The sequence below is a fragment of the Glycine max genome, chromosome 13 (assembly GCF_000004515.6).
Source record: "Glycine max cultivar Williams 82 chromosome 13, Glycine_max_v4.0, whole genome shotgun sequence".
In the NCBI taxonomy this organism is placed as follows: Eukaryota; Viridiplantae; Streptophyta; class Magnoliopsida; order Fabales; family Fabaceae; genus Glycine; species Glycine max.
Window position 1 is genome coordinate 34,200,699 of NC_038249.2, and position 21,851 is coordinate 34,222,549.

At 33.4% G+C, this 21,851-nt stretch overlaps 5 protein-coding genes across 9 annotated transcripts; all 5 read right to left on the reverse strand.

Annotated features, from left to right (window-relative positions):
- LOC102668884 (dof zinc finger protein PBF) lies at positions 1–2,351 on the reverse strand. Its single transcript, XM_006594518.4, has one exon. The coding sequence runs from the start codon at positions 1,319–1,321 to the stop codon at positions 368–370; it is 954 nt and encodes a 317-aa protein (XP_006594581.1). The 5' UTR covers positions 1,322–2,351; the 3' UTR covers positions 1–367.
- A 2,115-nt stretch (positions 2,352–4,466) lies between these two features.
- On the reverse strand, positions 4,467–6,408 carry LOC121173328 (uncharacterized). The gene is made up of 2 exons (XM_041008350.1): positions 5,713–6,408; positions 4,467–4,880 (listed from the first exon to the last, which is right to left on the reverse strand). The coding sequence occupies exons 1-2, from the start codon at positions 5,941–5,943 to the stop codon at positions 4,704–4,706; spliced, it is 408 nt and encodes a 135-aa protein (XP_040864284.1). The 5' UTR covers positions 5,944–6,408; the 3' UTR covers positions 4,467–4,703.
- An 881-nt stretch (positions 6,409–7,289) lies between these two features.
- Positions 7,290–8,526, reverse strand: PM32 (maturation protein pPM32). Its single transcript, NM_001251339.2, is given in 2 exon segments — positions 7,290–8,108; positions 8,407–8,526. Coding segments are annotated over 2 exon segments (702 nt in total). The 3' UTR covers positions 7,290–7,526.
- A 1,969-nt stretch (positions 8,527–10,495) lies between these two features.
- LOC100801194 (40S ribosomal protein S6-like) lies at positions 10,496–12,718 on the reverse strand. Its single transcript, NM_001255635.2, is given in 6 exon segments — positions 10,496–10,753; positions 11,321–11,593; positions 11,883–11,991; positions 12,090–12,147; positions 12,506–12,570; positions 12,661–12,718. Coding segments are annotated over 6 exon segments (750 nt in total). The 5' UTR covers positions 12,667–12,718; the 3' UTR covers positions 10,496–10,514.
- Positions 12,719–13,920: 1,202 nt separating this feature from the next.
- On the reverse strand, positions 13,921–21,383 carry LOC100783354 (transcriptional corepressor LEUNIG). Of its 5 annotated transcripts, none has more exons than XM_026124890.2 (17): positions 21,137–21,383; positions 20,941–21,038; positions 20,012–20,106; positions 19,659–19,915; positions 19,241–19,292; positions 19,055–19,154; positions 18,490–18,539; positions 18,145–18,300; positions 17,266–17,346; positions 17,107–17,160; positions 16,784–16,928; positions 16,287–16,396; positions 16,030–16,179; positions 15,678–15,833; positions 15,221–15,337; positions 14,911–15,105; positions 13,921–14,488 (listed from the first exon to the last, which is right to left on the reverse strand). In XM_026124890.2, exons 1-17 carry the CDS (start codon positions 21,175–21,177, stop codon positions 14,342–14,344), a joined length of 2,004 nt encoding a protein of 667 aa, XP_025980675.1. In that variant the 5' UTR covers positions 21,178–21,383; the 3' UTR covers positions 13,921–14,341. The 5 variants fall into 5 exon arrangements, with proteins under 5 accessions (XP_025980675.1, XP_006594585.1, XP_006594587.1 ...); XM_006594522.4 differs by having other exon boundaries at positions 20,012–20,121; XM_006594524.4 differs by having other exon boundaries at positions 19,764–19,915; positions 20,012–20,127.
- Between the last annotated feature and the right edge of the window lie 468 nt (positions 21,384–21,851).

Genomic DNA, 21,851 nt, shown 5'->3' on the forward strand with positions numbered 1-21,851 from the left:
TAAAAAAACTTCACCTGATAACTGTATAATTATAAAATTATGTGTAAAAAGTTTCGAACCAACCTGACCCAACCAACCCAGAAATTCTCTATTCAACTATCTATGACACTGGAAGAAATAAAATGCTACTACGGTCACTGATCCACCGTTTACATCAACTACACCAACAACACAAAATTTCTCTACGGTCCAATGTTTGCACAATCAACCAAGACCAATACACCTGCTACCGATAACTAACCTATGCTACAAGATTATCATGTACCTAACTAAAGGACATCAAACAGATCATGAAGCAGGTAAAAGACAAATCAATTGTTCAGAAGTACGACTTGAAGGATTCTCAGGGTGCAACAGGTGAATGAAATCACGGTGGAGGACCATACCCTGGAAGATTAGGCCATTGATTCGTGACGAAAGAAGAAGAACCAGCACCAACATCAACACCAACACCACTAGTACTAGTCCTCTCAGAGTTACCACCAATAGTGGTGCTGATGGTGCTCCACAAAGAGGCATCAGAGGCTCTATTACTAACATTATTATTGATGAAGCTCTGAGGCCAATCATGCTGAGAAACACCACTGCCATTAGTATTAGTATTAGTATTAGCCATGCTGGATGAAGATGGATTAACCAAACCTTGTTCATACAGAGACACCATCTCCCTTTCATCACTCCCCATTTGATGATACAAGTACGGTGGACAAATTTGCCCAATTGGGCGCTGAACATTGAAACCAGATAGAAGGCCCAAATTGGAAGAACGCAAGGCGTCACTCCCCGCAATAACATTTAGAGACTGATCAAAAGGGTGTGATGATGACGGGTTGAGTGAATGCATAGCAGCCAAAGAAGACAAGTATCCACCACTTTGGTAAAAGGGTGAAGCCACAACTGAAGAAGGGTCTTTAGCCTTCACTACCGATGTTAAGGGTGGTGCTTGAGTTTGAACCACCATCCCTTGCGGTTGTTGTAGAGGAAGTGACCGGAAAGAAGAATTTATATTCTCCGATGAAGATGATGAGTTAGAAGTCTTGGCTCGCTTCCCCTTGCGGCAACCGCCACCAACAGGAACGTTCCTCAAGGTTCCACCTTGAGTCCAGTACCTCCTGCATGTTTTGCAAAAGTAACGAGGCTGTGACAGGCTGTAGTTGTTGTAGTAGCAAAATTTGGTGTTGAGAGAGTCACATCGAGGACATTTTTGGGGTTGTTGAGGAGCCTGAGCATGAACTTGTGCATCACCTTGTTGAATCTCCTTCACTCTTGAATCTCGAGGTTGCTTGTTCATGCCACCTCCTTCTCCAACTCGTTGCTCCATCTCGACTTTTGACTTTTGTGTTTCTGTGTCTGTGTGTGTGATGTTTGAGGGATGTGTTGTCTTGTGTGTATATATACTAGAAACTATAGGTGGTGGTTGGTGGTGGCTTGGAGGAGCATGCAGGTAATAAGGGAAAGTAAAGAGTGAAAAGTGTGTGGGGATTTCAGATTTGAGGGGTTGTATTTGAGTTCTACGTGTCTGCGAAATGTATCTGAGAATCTACAATGACCAAAACCACAGAAACTTACCTTGTGCATGAGTTCCCACCTACCCACAATTTTATTTTAACAAAAAGAACAACTGGGGTATCTCAAATTTCCATAAAAAAAAAATAAAAAAAACAAAGCAAAAAACTTTTAAGGGAATATCTAATTTGTGTGTAAATGGTATTAATTCAATAGGATCGATCCTGTGAAATCTTGGTGGATTCTGACGATCTTGAAATACAATAAATTTCCGTGTTTTGAACTTTGAAGTGTTGTGTATATGGAAAAAGATTAGGAAAGGTGGAAACTTGGCATGTAAAATTGGGCGATTCTGAATTGATATGCAACGTGGACAAAAAGTCCAAAACGGAAGGGTCTCAATCGGGAAGAGAGGTACTTAATTTAGGGGGCAATTATTTAAAAGAAAAGTGAACAACCCTGAGGAATGCAATGAGAATTTAGAGGTTTGATTGACAAAAAGGACACAAAGAGTGGGAACAAACAAACAAACACCACCTGAGACTTGTAATTCACAGAGGTGATGTTTTATGTTTCTCTATCAATTTGTGTTGTGAGTCTCAGAAAAGTGAGAAGCGATTAGAGAGAGAAAAAAGGAGGAAATAATAGAATCATAGATGATGGTAGTATTAGGGTATAGAATAAGGACCACGAGGAAGAGCCTGAGGGATGAGGCGGCTGTAGAGGCAAGGAAAGACCAAAGACCCAAGAGAAATGGTGGCTATGTCAGAACTGTGCAACTCTCTTTCTCTCTCTCTTTCTATTTCCTCTCTCCTTCCTTCCTCTACCCTTCTTTCTCTCTTTTTCATTTCATTGCATTGCATCCCACTGCTGCTCTTTTAATTTTTAATTGAAAAATTCATATTCATTCTGGATATATATTATTGTGTGATTGGGTAAAAATTGAAAAAATTGGAATGAAATTAATTTTAAAATAACAGATTTTTTATATAAAACATAAATCATTTGAGGTTGTTCTAATCAAAATTAATTTTTAAATTCAAAGTCAATTCTTTTAACACTTATGAACATCGAATTATGTTCAATTGGAGTTAAAATGTCAAGCACCAAACAATTAGATTAATGCATTTTAGATTTTAATACTTTTTTCCTTTTACTTTTGTCTTATTTTAAATTTTAATACTTACTTTTTTCTTTTAGTTTCGTTTTCATTAATTTTTATTTTCTTATGAGCAAAATTGTTAATTATTTAAAATTTCTATATATGAAAATGTATGTTAAGTTGATTATTTTATAACAATTATTTTAACTCTTTGTTTGTCTTTAGTAATTTAATAGTTAAGCATAACAAAAAGTAATTAAGAGTTAGAGATTTAGAAAGGATATTAATTTTTAGTTATTTATTTAATATTATTTTTTTAAAAAATATTTTACAATTTATTTCTTTTGATAATTACTTAAATTGTATCATTTAACAATTTATTTCTTTTAATGATTACTTAAATTGTATTGTGATAAAATCTTAATTAAAAAAAAACACAATTGAAAAGAAAAACTCTTCTTAAAACATGATTGATTTCGCAAGTTTTCTTTCCTTGAACTAGGTATCATTTCTTATTCTTAGGTTTTTCTTTAAAGATAAACAAATTTAATGGTTGATTTGGCAGTAATTGGTTCAAATTTGCATACATGGTCCAAGTAAAATAAAGGTCAATGGTTATTTTTGTTAGAGCAAAGCAGGGACCATGTCCTTCGACCGCCAAACATTAATAAAATTGAATTTCTATTTTTGTTAGTTTCCGATAGAAGATAAATGTGTCTTATGGAGGGGAAGTGCGCTGACATCATAAGATGGGTGTTGTTAGTTACCTTAAAATAAATTAATTAATTAATATCATTTTACCTTCATCTTCATGGTCCAGTACTCACAAGTCTAATCAGAACTAAACTGGAGTGAGGGGTATACAAATGTACCACGTTATTGCTTCTTGGACAAGCCAAACCATGATGCAATCAACGGAGATGGTGCTGACGTTATATCATAGAGGGGTTACAACTGCTCCCACACACACCCTACCACTTCTTCTCCAACTTCTCTGCATCACTGTATATTATGAAAAAAATTATAATTGAAAGAGACAATGATAGATTCTTTGACCAATATGAGTAGTCAATAAATAATTCACATCACCAAAAATATACCATGTAAATTCTTAAGAATATAGATTCCTGAATTAATGTTCCCAAATAACCATCCATACGACATGCCATGATTTTTGTTTTTTTTGTTAATTTATCAATGAAAATTACATTTGGTTGTGGTTGTGACAAATGTAGTCAAAACAAATCTGAACTTATTTAAAATTTGTAGTTTTATACAATTTAATTTTCATCATATTAATTGTTTATCTTTAGATGTTGTATTAATCATAAGTCTGTACGGCATTGAACCAAACAAGGGCAAATTAAGAGAAGACAAAAGTTTTATGGGTTTTTTGGTCCTTGCGATGTTTTGCAGTATGTTGTCCATCAAATGTAGGAACCTGCGGGCCATGGCATTACAATTTGGCCCAGAGAACGTTCGTGGCACTTTCATTGGGCTATGAGGATAAAGTCGTTCGTGAAAAAAATAATAGACTCATTGACCCAAAAGGAGAAAAAATATGTGCTCAACTCCGCTTGAAGTGGTGTCTGCAACACTATCTATTTAATTTGTTCTTCCCAATAAGTTATGAAATTTAATTGTGTTATAAAAAATTACCTTCGAAACACACTTTTTTTTTTTTTACAAGCATTCGAAACACACACATAAGACAGCAATATTTAATTTTTTTTTGTGGCTTAAAATTCTATTAAAATATCCCTAAAATTAAACAAAAATTTCCTCTACGACAACGAGTGCATAGTTTTTTCTTTCTTTGTTTCGTTAAATTAGTACGTAGAATGCTACCTAACTGGAATTGATACGACAACGAGTATAAACTTTTATTCCAAGAGGGAAATGTGCACTCACCTTAAGCTGAACAAACAGATTTTGCCCATGTCAACTAACAACTTATACATGTCCAACTTATTCGCATGTTGAGAAGTGGAACTAGAAACATTAACACACACCAGAACACTGTATACTAAATGAAAACATTGATTTTCTAATAACCCTTCTCACCATAACTCTTCTCTTCAACTCCACAACATCATCATCCTTCTCTTTTGCACACTCTGCTCTTTCCCTCACGTCCCTCTGCGTCTTGTGCGTATTCTTTGGTGCTTTCTTTCACTTCTTGTGCTTGCTCTTTTGACATTTCATCTGCCTTGCCTCTTGCCTCTGCAGAATCATATCCTGCGTCTCTGCTTCGTTCAGCTGCATTTCTTGGCTGCAAAAAAATATATATAAATAAATAAACTCTTAAAATTTAAATTTAACTCAATTCCAAAAGATTAACACCGGTGGAGTGTGAAGTTTGCAAGATTCAATATCTAGCAGTGACTTCTTTTTTTTATACAGACCACATATATTTTCTATAGGATACAATCTTCAATAGGATCATTGTCTCCCTCCAAACATTTAACAGAATTGACCAATAATTAGAGTAAAATAATTTTATGCCAATTGATCAATGAGATTGATGATATATTCTAATTATAACTCTATATCATGTTAAAATTAATATACTTAACCTATTTCATAAAATAAAGATTATACTACACTTTAGCAATATCACTCATAGATAAGCTTAAAATCTCTCACATAAAAATGAAAACAGAACTCATGTGAAGAAACATAAAAATCAAATCAAAATAGAACAAAAATAAATTTTTCCAAACTTGTAAGATTATGTGAGGATCACCAATAAAGTATAAAACACAAAATATACGATATAAGAGATAATTTCACTATAATCAATGAAGATAACAGGGTCGTTCAGAAGATACAAGAGAACCTTTAACAAGTGTAAAAAACTTATTACAAATAGTCAAATCAAAACCAAATCCTCAATTGATACAACAGAGATAAAAAGATAAAACTCCAAAATATAAAGTAAATAATGTGAAATATTTATCTCTTTATCAATATCTTTTGAAAATCACAATGATTTTCCTCTCTTTTCTTTCTCTCAATCATTTGTAATTATTTTTCCTCTCAAATGAGTTTCTTTCGGTCTCTAATCTAACTTCTTTCCATTTAAATAAATGAGATATACCGACCTTCTTATTTGAACATTTATTCCACATAAGAAGGGAGTCCAAAAAATCCAACATGACCTTGAGTCCAGGACCTCCTGCATGATTTGGAAAAGTAACGAGGCCGTGACAGACTATAGTTGTTGTAATAGCAAAATTTCGTGTTGAGAGAGTCGCATCTAGGACACTTTTGGGGTTGTTGGGGATTCTTTGCATCTCCTTCACTCTTAAATCCTGAGGTTCCTTGTAATCCATAGAGGTGATCTTTGAGTAGTGTCTCGGAAAGTGTGAAACGATGAGAAAAACAATGGTGAATGAAATGGTGGCTATGCCTGACCTGGATTTTCAATGACAAATTGGAAGGGAAGAGAAAAAAAATACAAGTGACTGATGTAGCATGATATATGTTTCTTTTATTAATTTATCATTGAAAATTGACATTTGATGGTGGTTGCGACAAAAGTAGTTAACATAATTTAATTTTCATCATGTTAATTATTTATTTTTAGATGCTGTTTTAGTCATCATAAGTCAGCACAAGGACAGAAGCCGAAGTTTTGTAGTAATTTTGGGTCTGTCGCTAGTTTTGCAGTTTGATCAAACTTTGATGCCCTTTAATTATATATTTTATGCTACAAATTAAATTGTAAATTAAAAAATATAGCATATTATTTTCAATATCGCAACAACAACAATCATATTTTTTTAATTTTCTTTAATACAACAAGAAGCATATGGAGATACAGTTGAAAGTATTATTTTGGAGGTTTCCTTGTTTATTTACAATTATCTTTTTGGCATATCAAATGCCATGAATATCTCGGGAGCATTCCATTAAAAAAAAAACTTTGCAAGCATAAAGTCCGGTTAGTTCTCCTTATTAAAGGACCACTTTCACTTTTTCATGATTAATTTCTGTCCTTAAATTTATTTTTTAGTCTGAAATTGCCAAAAAAATGTAGACACGGACTGAACATCCTCTAACCCATTAAAGTTATTCTTTTTCTCAACTCTTTTTTGTTGCTGTGAAGAATTCGTTGTTGCAAAAATTCCCTTCTTTCTCTGTTTGGCGCTCTAATCTGCTGTTATTCGACCAAAATATATATTACAGCACTGGTTTACTTGTTACCAAAGAAATTATGAAATTTATTTGTTTATGAATTTGATGAATTGATTATACCCAAGAAAAGTTTTCTAAAACTTAGCTTCGAAACGCATACCTAACATGCCAACATTTGATATTTAATAGAGAAATAAGATTGACCTGATCGTGAAAAAAAAAAAAAAAAGATTGTGACCTGATCGTGAATAGAAAAAAAAAAGATTGACTTGCGTGAGGTTTGAATTCTTCTACCAAGAAAAATTAAAAAATTAACGACTAATTATTAACATTTTCAATTATTTTTTTTTATATTTACAGGTCATATAAATATCCCCTATCTATCCTACCTCCCTAGTCACTACCCACTATATGATATAAACAACATACAAATGCTCTTATAGAAACCAGAAAATCACTAATGTATTGTGCATGGTTTGATTTTGTTAACTTTGTACTTAGAATGCTACCTAACTGAAATTGATGATGATAGCAACGGAATATGAAATACGGAAGAAATATGATTAATATATAAACTTTTATTCCAAGAGGATATCATGGCTGGACAAAAAGATTATGCCCATATTAACTAACAACCTTGATATCCCCAAGTTATCCGCATGTTGAAAAAAAAAAGAAAAAAACATCACTAGAAACATAAATACATAGATACGGCATAATAGTAAGAAATGGAAGTACTAAATGAAGCCATTGATTCTGTGTTCTCTAATAACCCTTCTCATGGTAATCTCTTACCAACTCTCCTCCTCATCTCCACAACATCATCATCCTTAAGACCACCATGACCATCACCATGATCATCATCATCATCATCATCCTTGCCAACCACCGTCTCCTTGATCTTCTGCGTAGTGTCCTTCGCCGTCTCCCACGCCCCTTGCACGCCCTGCTTCGCCTTCTCCCCCACGTTCTTCAGCGCCTCCCCCGCCGACGCCGCCACCTCCTCCGTCTTCTCCTTCGTCCTCTCAGCCCCCTCCCTACTCTTGTCCGCCACCGTTCCCGCCGCGTCCTTGGCACTCTCTTTTGTGTCGTAAGCATACTCTTTCGTCTTCTCCGCCGCACTCTCCGCCCTGTCCCTCATCGACCCCGCAGCGTCCTTCGTCTTCTCCATTGCGTCGTGTGCGAAATCCTTTGTTCTGTCTTTGGCTTCCCGCGCTTGATCCTTGGCCCTGTCATAGCCTTCATTCATCGTTTCTTTGGCACTCTCAGACATTTCATCTGCCTCGCGTCTTGCCTCGGCAGAATCATACGTCCAATTGGTTCTTCCGTCTCTTCTTCCTCCTTCTGCTGCATTTCTCCACTGCAAAACATTTAAACAAAAACATAAAAGTTTATGTTGGAGCATAACTCAAGTAACTTAGTTATATCTCACATGAATATTATTTGAGACCATAGTGTCCAACTATGTAATAAATTTTTCATGAATGAATGACCTAATAGACTCAACAACAACTAAAACACAAAAAAAAATTGCACCCAGTTTATATATACTATTATTTGGATGTATCATTAGTGAAAGTGAAATCTCCAACATATACATAAGAATCAGAATAGAACCCATTAGAAGAAACATAAAGTTGTGATTGTGATGAACTTACGCCTGAATTGGGAGTAGAGGAGAAGGTGACCATGGAGGGTTTAAGGGAGAGTGAAGGGGCATAAGGGAGAGACTTTGAAAAGCGAAAAAGCGCGCTTCTGGTTAAGAACATGGCTGCCATATCTTGTTTTTAGGTTTTTCTCTTGGGTGTGGTTTGGTTATATATACTGAGTTGAAGTTGAGTTCAGTTTCGTTTCTACGTGAATTTGATCGGCTAAAAGCTTGAATGGTTTGACAGCGTTTTGGGAGAGCTGCATGTTGGAATGAAAAGGTGGCAAACAAGGGCTTTGGCACGTGTGTTTGAGCCTGCCACGTGTTCTCGGCAATTTGCCACGTTCTTCGTTGGTCGGTTGAGATTGATGTGAAGAAAATGAGTAGCTCTCTGTTGCCCAAGTAGTTCAGTAAGTCCAATATAAGCCAATCTTTTGTTGATCAAATAAACGGGAATCAATGCTATTGGCCAATTTTGTATGTTTACATAAATTTAGGATCACTCAAGGCATAATATTTGATCCAAACAAGAAAAAAGTCATAATATTTTATTAATGAAGGTTTACTGAATGTTAGTTCGAGATTAGCCTTATTAGATACATTCATGAGTTTGGTTTATAAATTTTATTTTTCTTTTCTTGAATTTTATCACTTGAGTTTTAATAAAATAATTTTTTTAAATTATATATCAAATTCAGTGATTTTAAAATTATTTATTAAAAATAGATGATTTTAACCTATGATATAAGTTATAATTACTGTAAAAAATCTAAAAAATAATTTTTTTCACATGTGTTTCTTATTAACATGATAAAATATTAAAAAAAATAGATAGTAAATTTTACGATATTTTAAAAGTTTGATGGTAAAATTGATATAAAAAATAATTTGAACGGTAAAATCTAAAAAATTATGAAAGTTATATAGTAAAATTTGTAAAAATAAAATTTAAGTGATAAAATTTGTAAATTAATGAAAATTTAATGATAAAATTTACAATTAAGCCTAAATTAAATGAGATAAAACTTAAATTGAAAACTAAACTTGTTAATTAAATGGGCACAATTTGATCGTTAAATATAATGTGTTTTGTTTGATTCATGGATTAACTCAAGAGAGACATACATAAAATATATTATTCCAAAATAAGTTTTCAAATGTTTACAAATCAAAACAAGTTTTTAGTTATCAATTTTTTTTATTTTAAATAGTTTTCTTTTTAAATTTCAGTATCATTATTTCAAATTTAAATCCTACAATTTATTTTCCACATCATTATAATTGTTTAGTGACAAAGTTGATGATGGCAATAGCGAGTTGTTTGAACTTTGAAGGGGAGGCAACAATATAGATGGAATCAAACTAATAGTAATGGTGAGAGCAATAACAATACTTATAATGAGAAATTAATAGTAATGACGGTACAATGACAACAATAGGAGACAATATATATCTAGTTATAAATTGGTCACAACAAAAACGAAAGTGGTGGTGATTTTTTTTACTCCCTTGGTAAAATGGTAGTGATTATATGCGAGTTAATTTTTATTTTTTTTACTAAAATGCTTCATTATATAAAATATTTTTTTATATAAAATGATCACACTGTAGTTTAAATCTATAAACTCAAGCATAATAATGCATATTACATGAGTTAACAATAGTGGTTACATTAAATTGTTTTACCAAAAAGAGATATTTGAATATTGTTTTCACAATTAAGAAAATATTTTTAAAAAAAATTTGCACTAAAAATGTCTCATGATTAATAAAATATTTTAAAATATTCCTTTATTTCAATTTCTTTGAAAGAAGTTCATGCTTGGCTAATGGCTATGGCAGAAGGTTGGCCGCAGCAGGAGTAGAATGTTGAGAGGAAAACTTTTATAGCAAGAATGCGAGGGTAGAAAAAATATGCCAGTGTATAAATATCAACTTCAAAAAGTCACTAATTCCAGCAAAGAAAAAAACATAAATTCCATTAAACTGTCGAGCAAAGCATAAAAGTAATACCTTAAAAAAGTATTTGAATACCAAAATACCAAAAGAAAGGGATCATGAAATGAGACTTATCAAAAACTAGAGCGAAGATTAAACTTCATCTGTCTGAAAGCAGCTTTATGCTGTGGCTGCTTGTTTAGTTGCACTGGAAAGCTTGGATCTTCTCTTAGCCAAGCTCTCGCTCCGGCGATCTCTCTGCTCCTTCAATCTGGAGGCAAGAAGTTTCTGGTACTCTGCTGCCTCCGATTTTGCTTTGGCAATTCTCTTCTTCTTATCTGCAATCCTTGCCCTCTTTCTTTGGAGGGTCAGGGGAGTGACCAGTCGTTGTATCTTCGGAGCTTTGCTCACCTTTTTCCCTGCAACCAAACATATGTAACTCAGATTAGAAACCATCACAATTTGTATATCCAAAAATAATCTCCTTCAATGGGTCCTCCATCAAAAAACAGCATAAATATGCAAAACAAAGTTTTCAAATTTGAACGAGAAGTGAGATCATAGCAGATACCTAGATAACCTCTTAAGATGCATGTGCTAATTTTTTAAGATTTTTCAAAAAGAATGACTAGAAGAAAACACATTTTTATCAAAAGTCCTATTTTGCTACACACATAAAACTCTGAATGGATGATTTAGATAAATACTTGCTGCAAACAAAATACAAACTATATACAGGATTACAGGTAAGTTTCCAAAGAAAATTTCATAAAACAGATAAGCTCTGTTAATGTTTTTTTTTTTTTTTTGCTCAGCAAGCTCTGTTAATGTAGTCACCTTCAAACAAACAAATTTGATAAATTCAAACTTAGAGGTAGGAAGCAGGCACCAGAAAAGATCACAGGTATAAATGGGTTAGACTTGTAATTTATTCTTAAGGAAAAAATAAATCTCTATAGAACATTTACAGAGAGAAGACACTTTACCATTTTTAGTTGTAAATGTTCTCCTATAGGTGTTGACATACTTCCTCACATCATCCTCCTTAGACAGGTTGAAAAGCTTGCGGATTTTGGAAGCTCTCTTTGGACCCCTCATTCTTGGCTTTTCAACATCTGTCAGGCCAGGCAAATCATTTTCACCCTTCTTCACAATTACCAAGTTGAGAACAGAGAGGTCAGGGCTGACAATGCACCCACGAACAGACTTCCTCCTACGCTCTCCATTGCGCCTTCCGTAACCACGGAAACAAGGAGTTCCTGCTCAGGTAAGCAACAAACAGAAATTTAACATTGGACCAATAACATAAATTGGTTATGAAAAAGCAGTACCTAAAAAACAAATATACATGACCTTACTTGAAAGAAAAGGAATAAAAAAAACACGAGTTGTTAAACAAAGAGGTATGACGAAGAGTAATCATTTACAAAATATTCAAGGCATACCCAAATTCAAATATAGAACACGTGAGTTGAATGAATGCTTCAAACTAATAATTAGGATGTATTTATAATCAGCAAAATACAAAAGGCTTCAGAATAGACATACCTCTATGCAGCAAGAGGCGAACACGACCAGGGGTCAACACTCCTTGCTTCATTGGAAATCCTTGCTTGTCGCAACCTCCAGTAATTTTGAAGACATAACCTTTGAATTCCTGCAAGTAGCAAAACAAGAAAAGGAGAATAAGCCAATCATTGATCAATGTTTCTCAGGAAACACTGCACTGTGGAAGGATTCCAGCCAAAACCATACCTCACCCAGAGCATCACCAACAACCTCTTGTGAGATCCTCTTGTCCCAAAATGCTCGCCTGCAATTAAAAACAGAATTATCATAACAGGAAAACAAGTCCCAAAACCAATCAAAATTTAAACAACACAGATTCCCAGTCCCATTATTTACCAGTGCGAGCATAGAAATGCTACGAGACATTTTAACATCAAATTGCATAGCCCAATAACGTCAAGGAACACAATCTCTTCAGATAACTTCTACGGAATAACATATATTAACCAAATTCACATTTTTTAAGTTAGCAATTTATCATAGGACACTGCTGGTAATTACTAATTACACAACAAAGGGAAAATAGATTAAAATTTCGGAAATTTTCATTTATTTCTTCCTATGAACGCAAGTAACGGGAAAATAAAATGGTGAAAACTTACAGCTTCAGGTCATCATCGATCTCCAGCTTCTTCTGACAACCGGTGGTGGGATTCGCAATGTTGAACTGCAAAAGAAGTTGTGTGCGGACATAATTAGTCCCAATGGCAAGAAATCGAAGCAGAAAGCAAAAGTAGGGTTTCAGAGGACAACAAACCTTCATCTTGAAATCTGCCTTCGGGTCTCTGAGTTTCTTTGTTCGCCTCCCTGTGGGTAAGTGTAAGATAAATGAAATTAGGGTTTTTGAATTACCGGCGTGACGGTGACGTTGTTTTTCTTCATTGAATAATTGGGCCCAACCAACCCATAACCAGAAATCCAACCTTCAAACTGCTACGCATCTGGGTTGGCCCATGTAATCCACTCCCCCTTTTAGCTAAGTTCACACCTTTTTATTTCCCTTAATTTTTAAAAAGACTATATTACCCTTACCCTCTCTCATTTAAAATTTTTCACCCACTACTAGTGTGGAAATAGGCTAGGTCGTTCGTCATGAACTTATAGCCTAGCCTAAATTATGCTTAGGCCAGGCCAGACTTCATAAAAAAAAAGAGGTTAAATTAATTTCGATCTTCTAATTTATTTTTTAGGTTTGATTTAATTCTTTAATTTTTTTTTTGTTCAATTTAATCCACTAATTTTTAAAATTAGTTTATTTTGGTTTTGTTGTCTACATTAAATGATGATGTTAAAAAATGTGCACTTAATGTTGATTTTAAACAATCACAAAGTATAATGACCTTAGCATGTCCCTAACACCATTAATTTAATTTAGACTATAAAACCAAATTAAACCAATTTTAAATATTAGAGGATTAAATTAAACCTTAAAAATATACTTAGAACATCATAACTAGTCATATAAAAGAATGCATAATCAAGTGATAGTGATTTGTGTATTTTAACTAAGTGGTTCAAGATTTATATTCTAATTAATCCTTATATATGAAATAAATTATATTGAGAGAAAAATATTCGTGTGAACTATGAAGTTTTTTTTTTCTGTTGTATCAACATCATGATTAAAAAAAAATAAAAGGATACATCACTTGTTTTTATGTTCATTTTGTTTTTATCTGGTGGGTTTTCATTTGAACATAACATTTCGACTGCAAATCAAACATCCGCTTTTATAGGAAACGGGTGAGTTACCTTGAAGACATTAACATTTCTACATAGTCTTGGTGATATAATTTATTAAATTTATAACACATTTACTGTATATTAATTATGAAATATAATTAAATATCATTAATAATTTAATATATGATTTATTTAGCCTTAAAAAAATTCTTTGATGCATAAGTAAATTAAAATTTTAAAAACAAATATTATAACATTCTTTGGGAGTTTTTTCGAATCCGATAAAATTCGATAAAGACACAACTAGATTGTATAATTTTAAATTTATCTCTTTTATATTAATCCTGGAACTCGACCTGCGTTTTGCTGGATAAAAAAAAGAGTTAAACTCATCCCACCGTGTTGCAATGCCCTACCAATGAATACGAGACTCTGCCATTTTAAAAAACTTGAACTACTTGAGCATCGTTCGAATGAAGCATTGGAGTTTCTTGAGATGTCCACTTTTCCAATTTCCAATGGGAAACAATGCCACAAAAGTTTGTATCATGTGCGCACTATACCAGGTCGGCTCAGTCAAGAACCCTGTACGGTATTTTTTTTTTTTCCCTCTATAAGATTGTATATAACGTTATACCTTTTACCAATAGAATAATGATCTAATATTAATCGAAAAAAATGTAGCAGGAGAAGAAATACTGTAATGCAAAAGCCTCCCATAATTAACACCTTGACGCAGTTATGCTTTCAAATCCTCATTTCCATAGTTTCACGCAATGATCATGGCTAGCTGAGGCAACCATTTCATTTTCGGAAGAATCTGCTAGTCCAGCAATTAATCCCTTGTGAGCTGGAACAGCCCATGTTTTACTGCTCTCAGAGGGACTCCACAATTCCAGGGACTGCAATGCAATAAATTGTAGACATTATAATGTATTTGCTACGTATGTGGAAGAAGAGTTGTTAATATGACAAGCAAATACTGAAGGAAAGATATTACAAATCAAGTTTGTTAACATTATGTAACACAGAGGCAACATGGATTTATCACCACTGTATACATGAATATACCTAAGCATAAATCATTATTCATTTTCAAAGGAATCGATATCAAAACACTAGACTTGAAAACTATTCTATGCGATGCACATGTAATGTTCAAGAAGATAGTGGTCATATACAAGGTGGTGCACTTGGTCTCTTAGCCTAAATAAATAAAAGAAAGAAATTTCAAAAAGCCAAGAGTTCGTCCTTGTAACTTTGTTAGGAATAATACAGAAGGCACCGACAAAAATATCAATCTAATACCGGATGAAGAGTTTACCTGATAGCCACCAATAACTAAGAGGTTATGATATTCTGGATGAAATACGCATGATTGGAACTTGTTTCCGGTTGAATGCAATTCACTTATGCATTTTCCGTCTGATGACCAGATACGTGCAGTATCTTCACTGACGGAGGCAACATAGTTTCCATTTTTATCCCAACAAATGGAGAGAACATCATTAACATGTCCCTTGAAGGAAATGAAATTTAGTAATGATACATGTTGCAAAACTCGAATTTCAACAGATTGGAGTTAAATTAGGGGTTATGATACATTATAAGCATGCATTAACCTCGAAGGTTACCTCTAGATTGTACAGAAGACTGTCGGTCTCCACATCAAATATTTTGATATTATTTTCTGTAGCAGTAGCCAAAAACTTCCCAAAACTAGGCTGGAATCTGACCTGTTTACTACCTCCCTGAAATTCATCATTATCATATCAGTACTTGATAGTTGGCTTCGTGTTTTTACAGTAAGTGTCTAAGCATATGAATGGGAACATCAAGTCTAACTAAAAGAACATCACAATATGCTAATAACGTGTGCTGCTGCATGCTTACTGAGTTGGTGATTTGATGAATAAAGCTATGAAAACAATAAAGAATGTTAGTGTGAACTGTGAATTCAAGATAATTTATTAATTAAAATATTCATTATGCAGTTTGGAAAAACTCCACTTCTACTGATTACTTATCATGACAATTTCACGTACTGGAAAATCTATCCTTCCAAAAGAAAACAGTGGATGTAAAACTGACCTTAGTGATATGCATGCAAACACCTTGATTGATATTCCACAGTCGAATTACATCATTACTATCACATGAGCAAAGAAGGTCCACTTTTCTTGGGTGGAAGTCCAATGACATTACTTGTTCGGCATGCCCAGTAAGTTTGAGCAGAGAACTGGTTGGCTATATCATGAAACAAAAAACAGTATTAAATTGACTGCAAAAAACAAAAGAAGGAGAAAGTGTAAACAAGAAATAAAAATTGAAAGCAAGCAGAGGGTAGGATGGAGATGATCCATACTCTAAACAATATTGAAGATTTGAAGTTATCAAATGTACATAAAGACAACCAAGACAAATGTGACAAGTGACAACTTACTCTGGCTGCATCCCATAGTCTCACAGATCTATCAAAGGACGAAGTAGCAAAGATAGTTGAACCTGGTCTAAACCGAACATCTGTAACAAGAAGTGAATGTGTCTCTGTAGTAGTTACACAATCAAAATTTTCCATGTTCCAAATGAAAACCTGTCATCATAAACTACAATAAGTTCTGAACACAAGGAAAATACCTAGGCAATGATTCTGAATCAATAAACAAAACTAGAATTTGAAAATTTATTGCATCGTATTACCTTCTTCTCATGTCCAGCACTTGCCAAAACTTTTCCATCCGATGAAAAATGGCTAGACAAAACCTTGCTTTTGCTTGAATGAAGGCAACCGACCTCATTGAATGAAAAACCTACCATAATGGGTGGAAATTCTTATGCTAGAGATTAATAAACATTTAATAAATATAATTGCCAAATATAACTTTTGATATTGAATTGACTATAGTATATTTTACTTAATTTTATTTCAATTTCGTTTTTGACCTTGCCATAACTGTTTAGTGTCTAGTTTCTATCATATTATGAGAGTTGATTTCAACCCTATATAAAGATTTTTGGCACTCAAACTACATACATTTCTCTGGAACTAGAAAATTCTAAGATGATACTAAGCTAGAAAGTTTCTATGGCCTCACATCAGTATCTGGTGTTTCTATAAATACTAAATTATGATCGGCTGGTTTAATACATGAACTGAATTAAGGCAATACTATTTTCTTGAAGCTGTGGTATATTACCTTTTTTTTCATTTCTGCATGTGGCTGAAGTTCGTTTCAGATTTCTGAAGGGTGCAATTTTATGATCAGCGTGTTCATTTTCTAAAGACAGGAAAGACTCCACATTTTCATCCAAAGGTTTTCCATTGGCTGTATCCTCACAGTTCTATTGTTTGCATTCCATGGAATGGAAAGAACAAAAAGTTAAAAGATAGTAAATAAGGAATCCCATTGACCGAAAAAAGAAAAAAAATAACAACAATGATAATGGCTTTAAACAAAGCTGTTTTTGGGTAGGAATGAAAAGATTTTCAGGATTTTCTTTGAAGGTTTATGCATCGTACCCGGGCACTTTCTCCAGGTCTTATGGATTCTGTTGTCTTTCTTTTTCTGTTATTCTGATTAAATACAAGTATATTTCAGATACACATGCACCAGTCATTTTCTGTCATCAATAAGGTAAAGTTCAATAATTTGGAATTTTAAATTATAGAAAAACATGCCTCAACATTCTGGGACTGCATCTGCATTTGTTGATCCTGCTGGTGTTGATGTTCTACAGTTGTAATCATTTGGTTTATCATCTGTCATAAAATTAGTTTGTTACAAAGGAAGTCAACAACAGGAAACACAGATTCATATGGAATATTTAGATAACCTTAAGAATCATAATGTATATATCAGCTTGAATGAGATGAAATGTTCATTCCTACCTTTGATTAATAATGACAAACAATAGCTTATTCCATGAAGAGGGAGATGAAATCATAACACAAATTATTTCAAATGCAACGGATCTTCATGAAAACCATAGTGTCCAATTCAAAGACCATAGCATAATTGCACTGGTTCTTTTCTTCTTCCCTTTTTAGTTTTTATGTATTTAAACTTTTGAATCCTTTGAGTTCAAAAATGACAACTGAAGTTTACCATCGAAGAGAAAAGATTGTGAACTATGCTCTCTTGTATGATACATCATTTTGTTGCAAGATTTGTCCCTACTGTTATCAAAATTTCAGCTTCTTCAAAATCCAAATTAGAACAAATACTTTCTTCGTTATAAAATCCAATTACCTAATTCATCAAGATTAAGAAAAAGAGTTAATTTAGTTGATAACAATAAATTTATCTTAAATTTATAACTTTTTCCAAAACTATTATTATCATTAATACTCATCTCTTTTCTAATTGGTTGTCAATACATTTTCTCTCTTCTTTTAATGAGAGATATTTCTAGTTTAAAAATAATTAATGAAAAAAATATTATGTATCAAGTCTTATATATAAAAAGGAACAAGTATCATTTTAAACTTGAATCTTATAAATAGGAATGGAGAGAGTATGTCTTTTGGAATATCCAACAATAGGACACAACTCCATACCTGCTTATCCTTATCCCTTGATTCAGTCTCAGAAATCTTCCTAGTGTTGCATTTGCTAGAGTTTTCAGGAACTGTGGAAGTCTGATTTTTAGAAGTACCTGCAATTGCTTGAGCAAGGATTGCATCCTGATTTTGTGTTTTCAACATTTGACACTTCTGTCGACAATTTGGTGTTTGCAAAGGTGAAGTTAGTACTTGGTTTTGCAGACCCAACAAGTCTTGGTTAATATCCAGATAATATCAACGACAAACTTTCATATACACTTAAATGGAAGTTCATAGAAAATCTGAAAGCATGTAGAATTTTTTGTTCAAAAGATTCCAGAAGCATATTCCATCACGTACATTTATTGGCCATCCATTTAGTGGCACTATATTGAGAGCTTCATTGGTTTCTGCAAAGAAAACGAACCATCAAGATCCCAAAACAACGATATAATAAGAACTAATCAGCTTGAGGGGAAGTTCTTGTTGTAAATAGTTGAACACAAATTTAATTATTTACATCTATTTGGGGAACAGGGTACTAAAGCATCGATTTTAGAGACTTAGTAAACCGTTTTTCCCAGAATTCTACACCAAAACCAAAAATAAAGCAAAAAGTGTAATGATAAAACTGAAGGTAATGACTTCTGGGTCATACTAGGGTGCCTCTTTAAGAGATCATCAAACTAAAAATGAAGCAAAAGGTGTAATGCTATACTTATATCTGTTTTAAACAAAATAAGAATAACAAAGAGTCAGAGACAAGTCGCATGCATTTTTCTTATTATATTATAATGCAAAGCTCACCACAATTGAAAAAATTGAGAAAGAAGAAAGTAGGGTATAAAACAGTAAGACTTTCCAGATTCCAGAGCAAAAGGGAAAAAATGCAAGAACTACAATAATGGGTTCAAGAAATATATACTTGTTTCATGAAGTCCATCTAAAGGAAGCATTGTTTTTTGCATTACATCCAATGGGTCCCTAGGTATATCCCTCTCCACACTCATGCCAACTCTACTATCCTGAAAATATAAATAAAGTAAATTTGTTACACTTATGCACTGAATTTGTGATTCTCATAATTATATGTAGGTGAACTGGACCATACCTTAAAGACTTGCTTCTGGGCCTGCTTGCTTAGTACATCTTGCGGTGGATAACTGACAAAACAGAGAACAGTAGAAAGAATAATGTAAAGAGACACAGTGAAGGGCGTTTCATCGCTTCATAAAGCCAATTTAAAAAGTAACAACAGTTGAGAATATACTTCCTTCAATTTAACAGAAATTTTCTTTTTTCTTACCAGAGCTGCTAACATTTTAAATTTGTATATATAAAGTAACAGCACTAGTGTCACATAAGATCAAAAGAACCTTATGTAAATTATTTCATATCACAGTGAAAGATGATGATGCAAACTCGCTTATGGGTTTGAGAGGAATAAGGAACTGCAGGAGTATGAAAGCAAAACACACAACAAAAACCATTAAAATAAATAAATAAAAAATCACACATCTTTACGTTACTTTGAACTAATCCCTGACAAGAACGTCAGGTTATTTTTTATAACATCATGCAAACTTGGTTCAACATTTTCGGGCAGATATCCAAGATGCTCTTCTTTATTGTACATTGTTGAAGGTATTACACAAACGGCTGGTTGAGCCATCATGTTGTTAAAGCTGGAGTTGACTTGAAATTGTGGAGTTCTCTGCTCACTCATTGATATTTGAGGGATTCTCGGGGGAGCATTATTCCTTGCATTATGTGTCATCATTGGGACCTGAAATTTGACAAATAAATTACTCTTTACTGCTTGAATAAAACATTGAACAACACAAAATAAGACCAACTTTATCATATAGTTAGTGATCACCACCTTACTAGAGGACCCTGGCCCAGTCTCTAGGTCCTTCCCTTGCCTAGAGTTAAATACCTCATAGAAAATAGACCACCATTCAAGCAGAAATCCATCTGGAGAATCAACCACTGAATCTAAAAAATTCATGTCTGCTCAATCAATTTCCAGCATGATTTAAAATGATAAGTGAGCATAGTATACATCAATATCAATTCAATCTAGGTAGCTGGTAATTTATAATATTAATTGAGCTGAAGTACATGAAATCATGAATATTAAGTTCAGTATGCTATGTAATCACTGAAATGTGCATCCCATATATATCACCACCTTCTTACAACAAAAGGACCATATAGGATAGCTTCTACAGAACTTTACTTAATTGCATGTTTGGATTTCAATTCGCAGAGCTCAAGAGTACTTTTACTTCCAAAGCAATAAATTACTCCTTCTTCATTTTGTATATTGGAATTCTGAAATGTGCATTAGAATTGGCAAATGTATTTTCCCAACTTTAATTTCAACCAAACATTGGAATTGCAAAGTTTTTTTTAAAAAAAATATTTTGATATTTTTTTTTTAAAACAAATGCTAAGTATAAAGGTGGCTACCGGCTAGGTTACCCCTTTCCAAAGTAAAGGCATATCAGAAGGTGAAACGAGGATTCATAGTAATTAATTTAAATAACTTAAGAAGGAAGAAAGAGAATAACCAAAAATTGAACTCAGAGACCTATAGTTGATGCAGAATTATGAATTTGAGTGAACCCTATAGGCCATAGGGTATTTCAATCCGAATAGATGGTAGCTAGCGCTTCCAATGATTTCAACATATGAAAAGAATATATAGCAAATTAAATTAAAATACCAACACTTTCAACGTGCGTGTGTGAATATATACAATTGGATAGTAGAATTAAGTAATAAAGGATGCAGGGTATGACATACAAACAGGGTGATCGGGAACTAGTGCTTCCTTCTTGAAAATCTCAGCAGCGTTGTGCATTCCCCTTTTGATCATATAATCATGCAAATATAATCGAAGTCTGCAGAGCCAAAATTCAAGATTTAATTCACCGTATTAAAACGACAAGTAAATTGAAATTTAAAAAAGAGGATTATTTTATAAAAAGATTAGACCTACATTTTATCAGCGTCCCAGCGATCAATAGGAGGCGTGGCCATGATGATGGTGAAAATGCCTAAGCTGCCTCTACAGCAGTACTCTGCGGTTCATACAATTCGATCCGGGTTGGTGAAGGAGAAGAGAGAATTGGGAATATAGAAATCGAACGAGAGAGAGAATAAAAAGGGGAACTGTAACAGATGAATTGCGAAGAGAAAAGAAGAGATGGAGTGTTGTGAAGTAACTAAGCGGCAAGCAGCGACAGTGCCATGCAAAAGAAAAAGAAACAAACAAGAATCGGTTTTAAGGTATATATAGAGAGAGAGGTGTTACTGTACCATCGCTCTATTGTGGGACCCACCTTACTCTCCAGGGGAACCAAACCAACGTAACCTATTAACTAGGGTTGCGTGTGCCTGGACCTGGATTGCATTTCCTTTTTTAATAATTGCAGGATTTATTCATTTACAGGATTTGGGTAAAATTATTAAAGAAATATTTTTTTGCATAAATTTTAATGTAATTAGTATTTTTTAAAATTCAAATTTGGACCCATTGTCAAGATAAAATAACTCTTATTAGTTCATTTTTGGGGTTTGAGGGAGATGGATGGATTCAAACCGATTTATCTTTATTTCTGCTCAATAATTTTTTTTGAAAAGTTTATTCATTTGAATTCAATTACACTCAACTAAGATTCAATAATATATTTCTTTAAAAAAATAGATTCAAT

Bases quoted from the DNA above. Each gene is read 5' to 3' on its own strand.
- LOC121173328 (XM_041008350.1), bottom strand. From the start codon at position 5,943: ATGGATTACAAGGAACCTCAGGATTTAAGAGTGAAGGAGATGCAAAGA. The intron at 4,881-5,712 runs GTCGGTATATCT...ATTTTTTTGCAG, and splicing joins ATAAATGTTCAAATAAGAAG to CCAAGAAATGCAGCTGAACG.
- LOC100783354 (XM_006594520.4), bottom strand. From the start codon at position 21,177: ATGGCCACGCCTCCTATTGATCGCTGGGACGCTGATAAAAT. The intron at 17,161-17,265 runs GCATGTTTTTCT...GTATTTAATCAG, and splicing joins TGCAGTCCCAGAATGTTGAG to AATAACAGAAAAAGAAAGAC. The intron at 15,834-16,029 runs GTAAGTTGTCAC...TTCATGATATAG, and splicing joins GACTATGGGATGCAGCCAGA to CCAACCAGTTCTCTGCTCAA.
- LOC102668884 (XM_006594518.4), bottom strand. From the start codon at position 1,321: ATGGAGCAACGAGTTGGAGAAGGAGGTGGCATGAACAAGCAACCTCGA.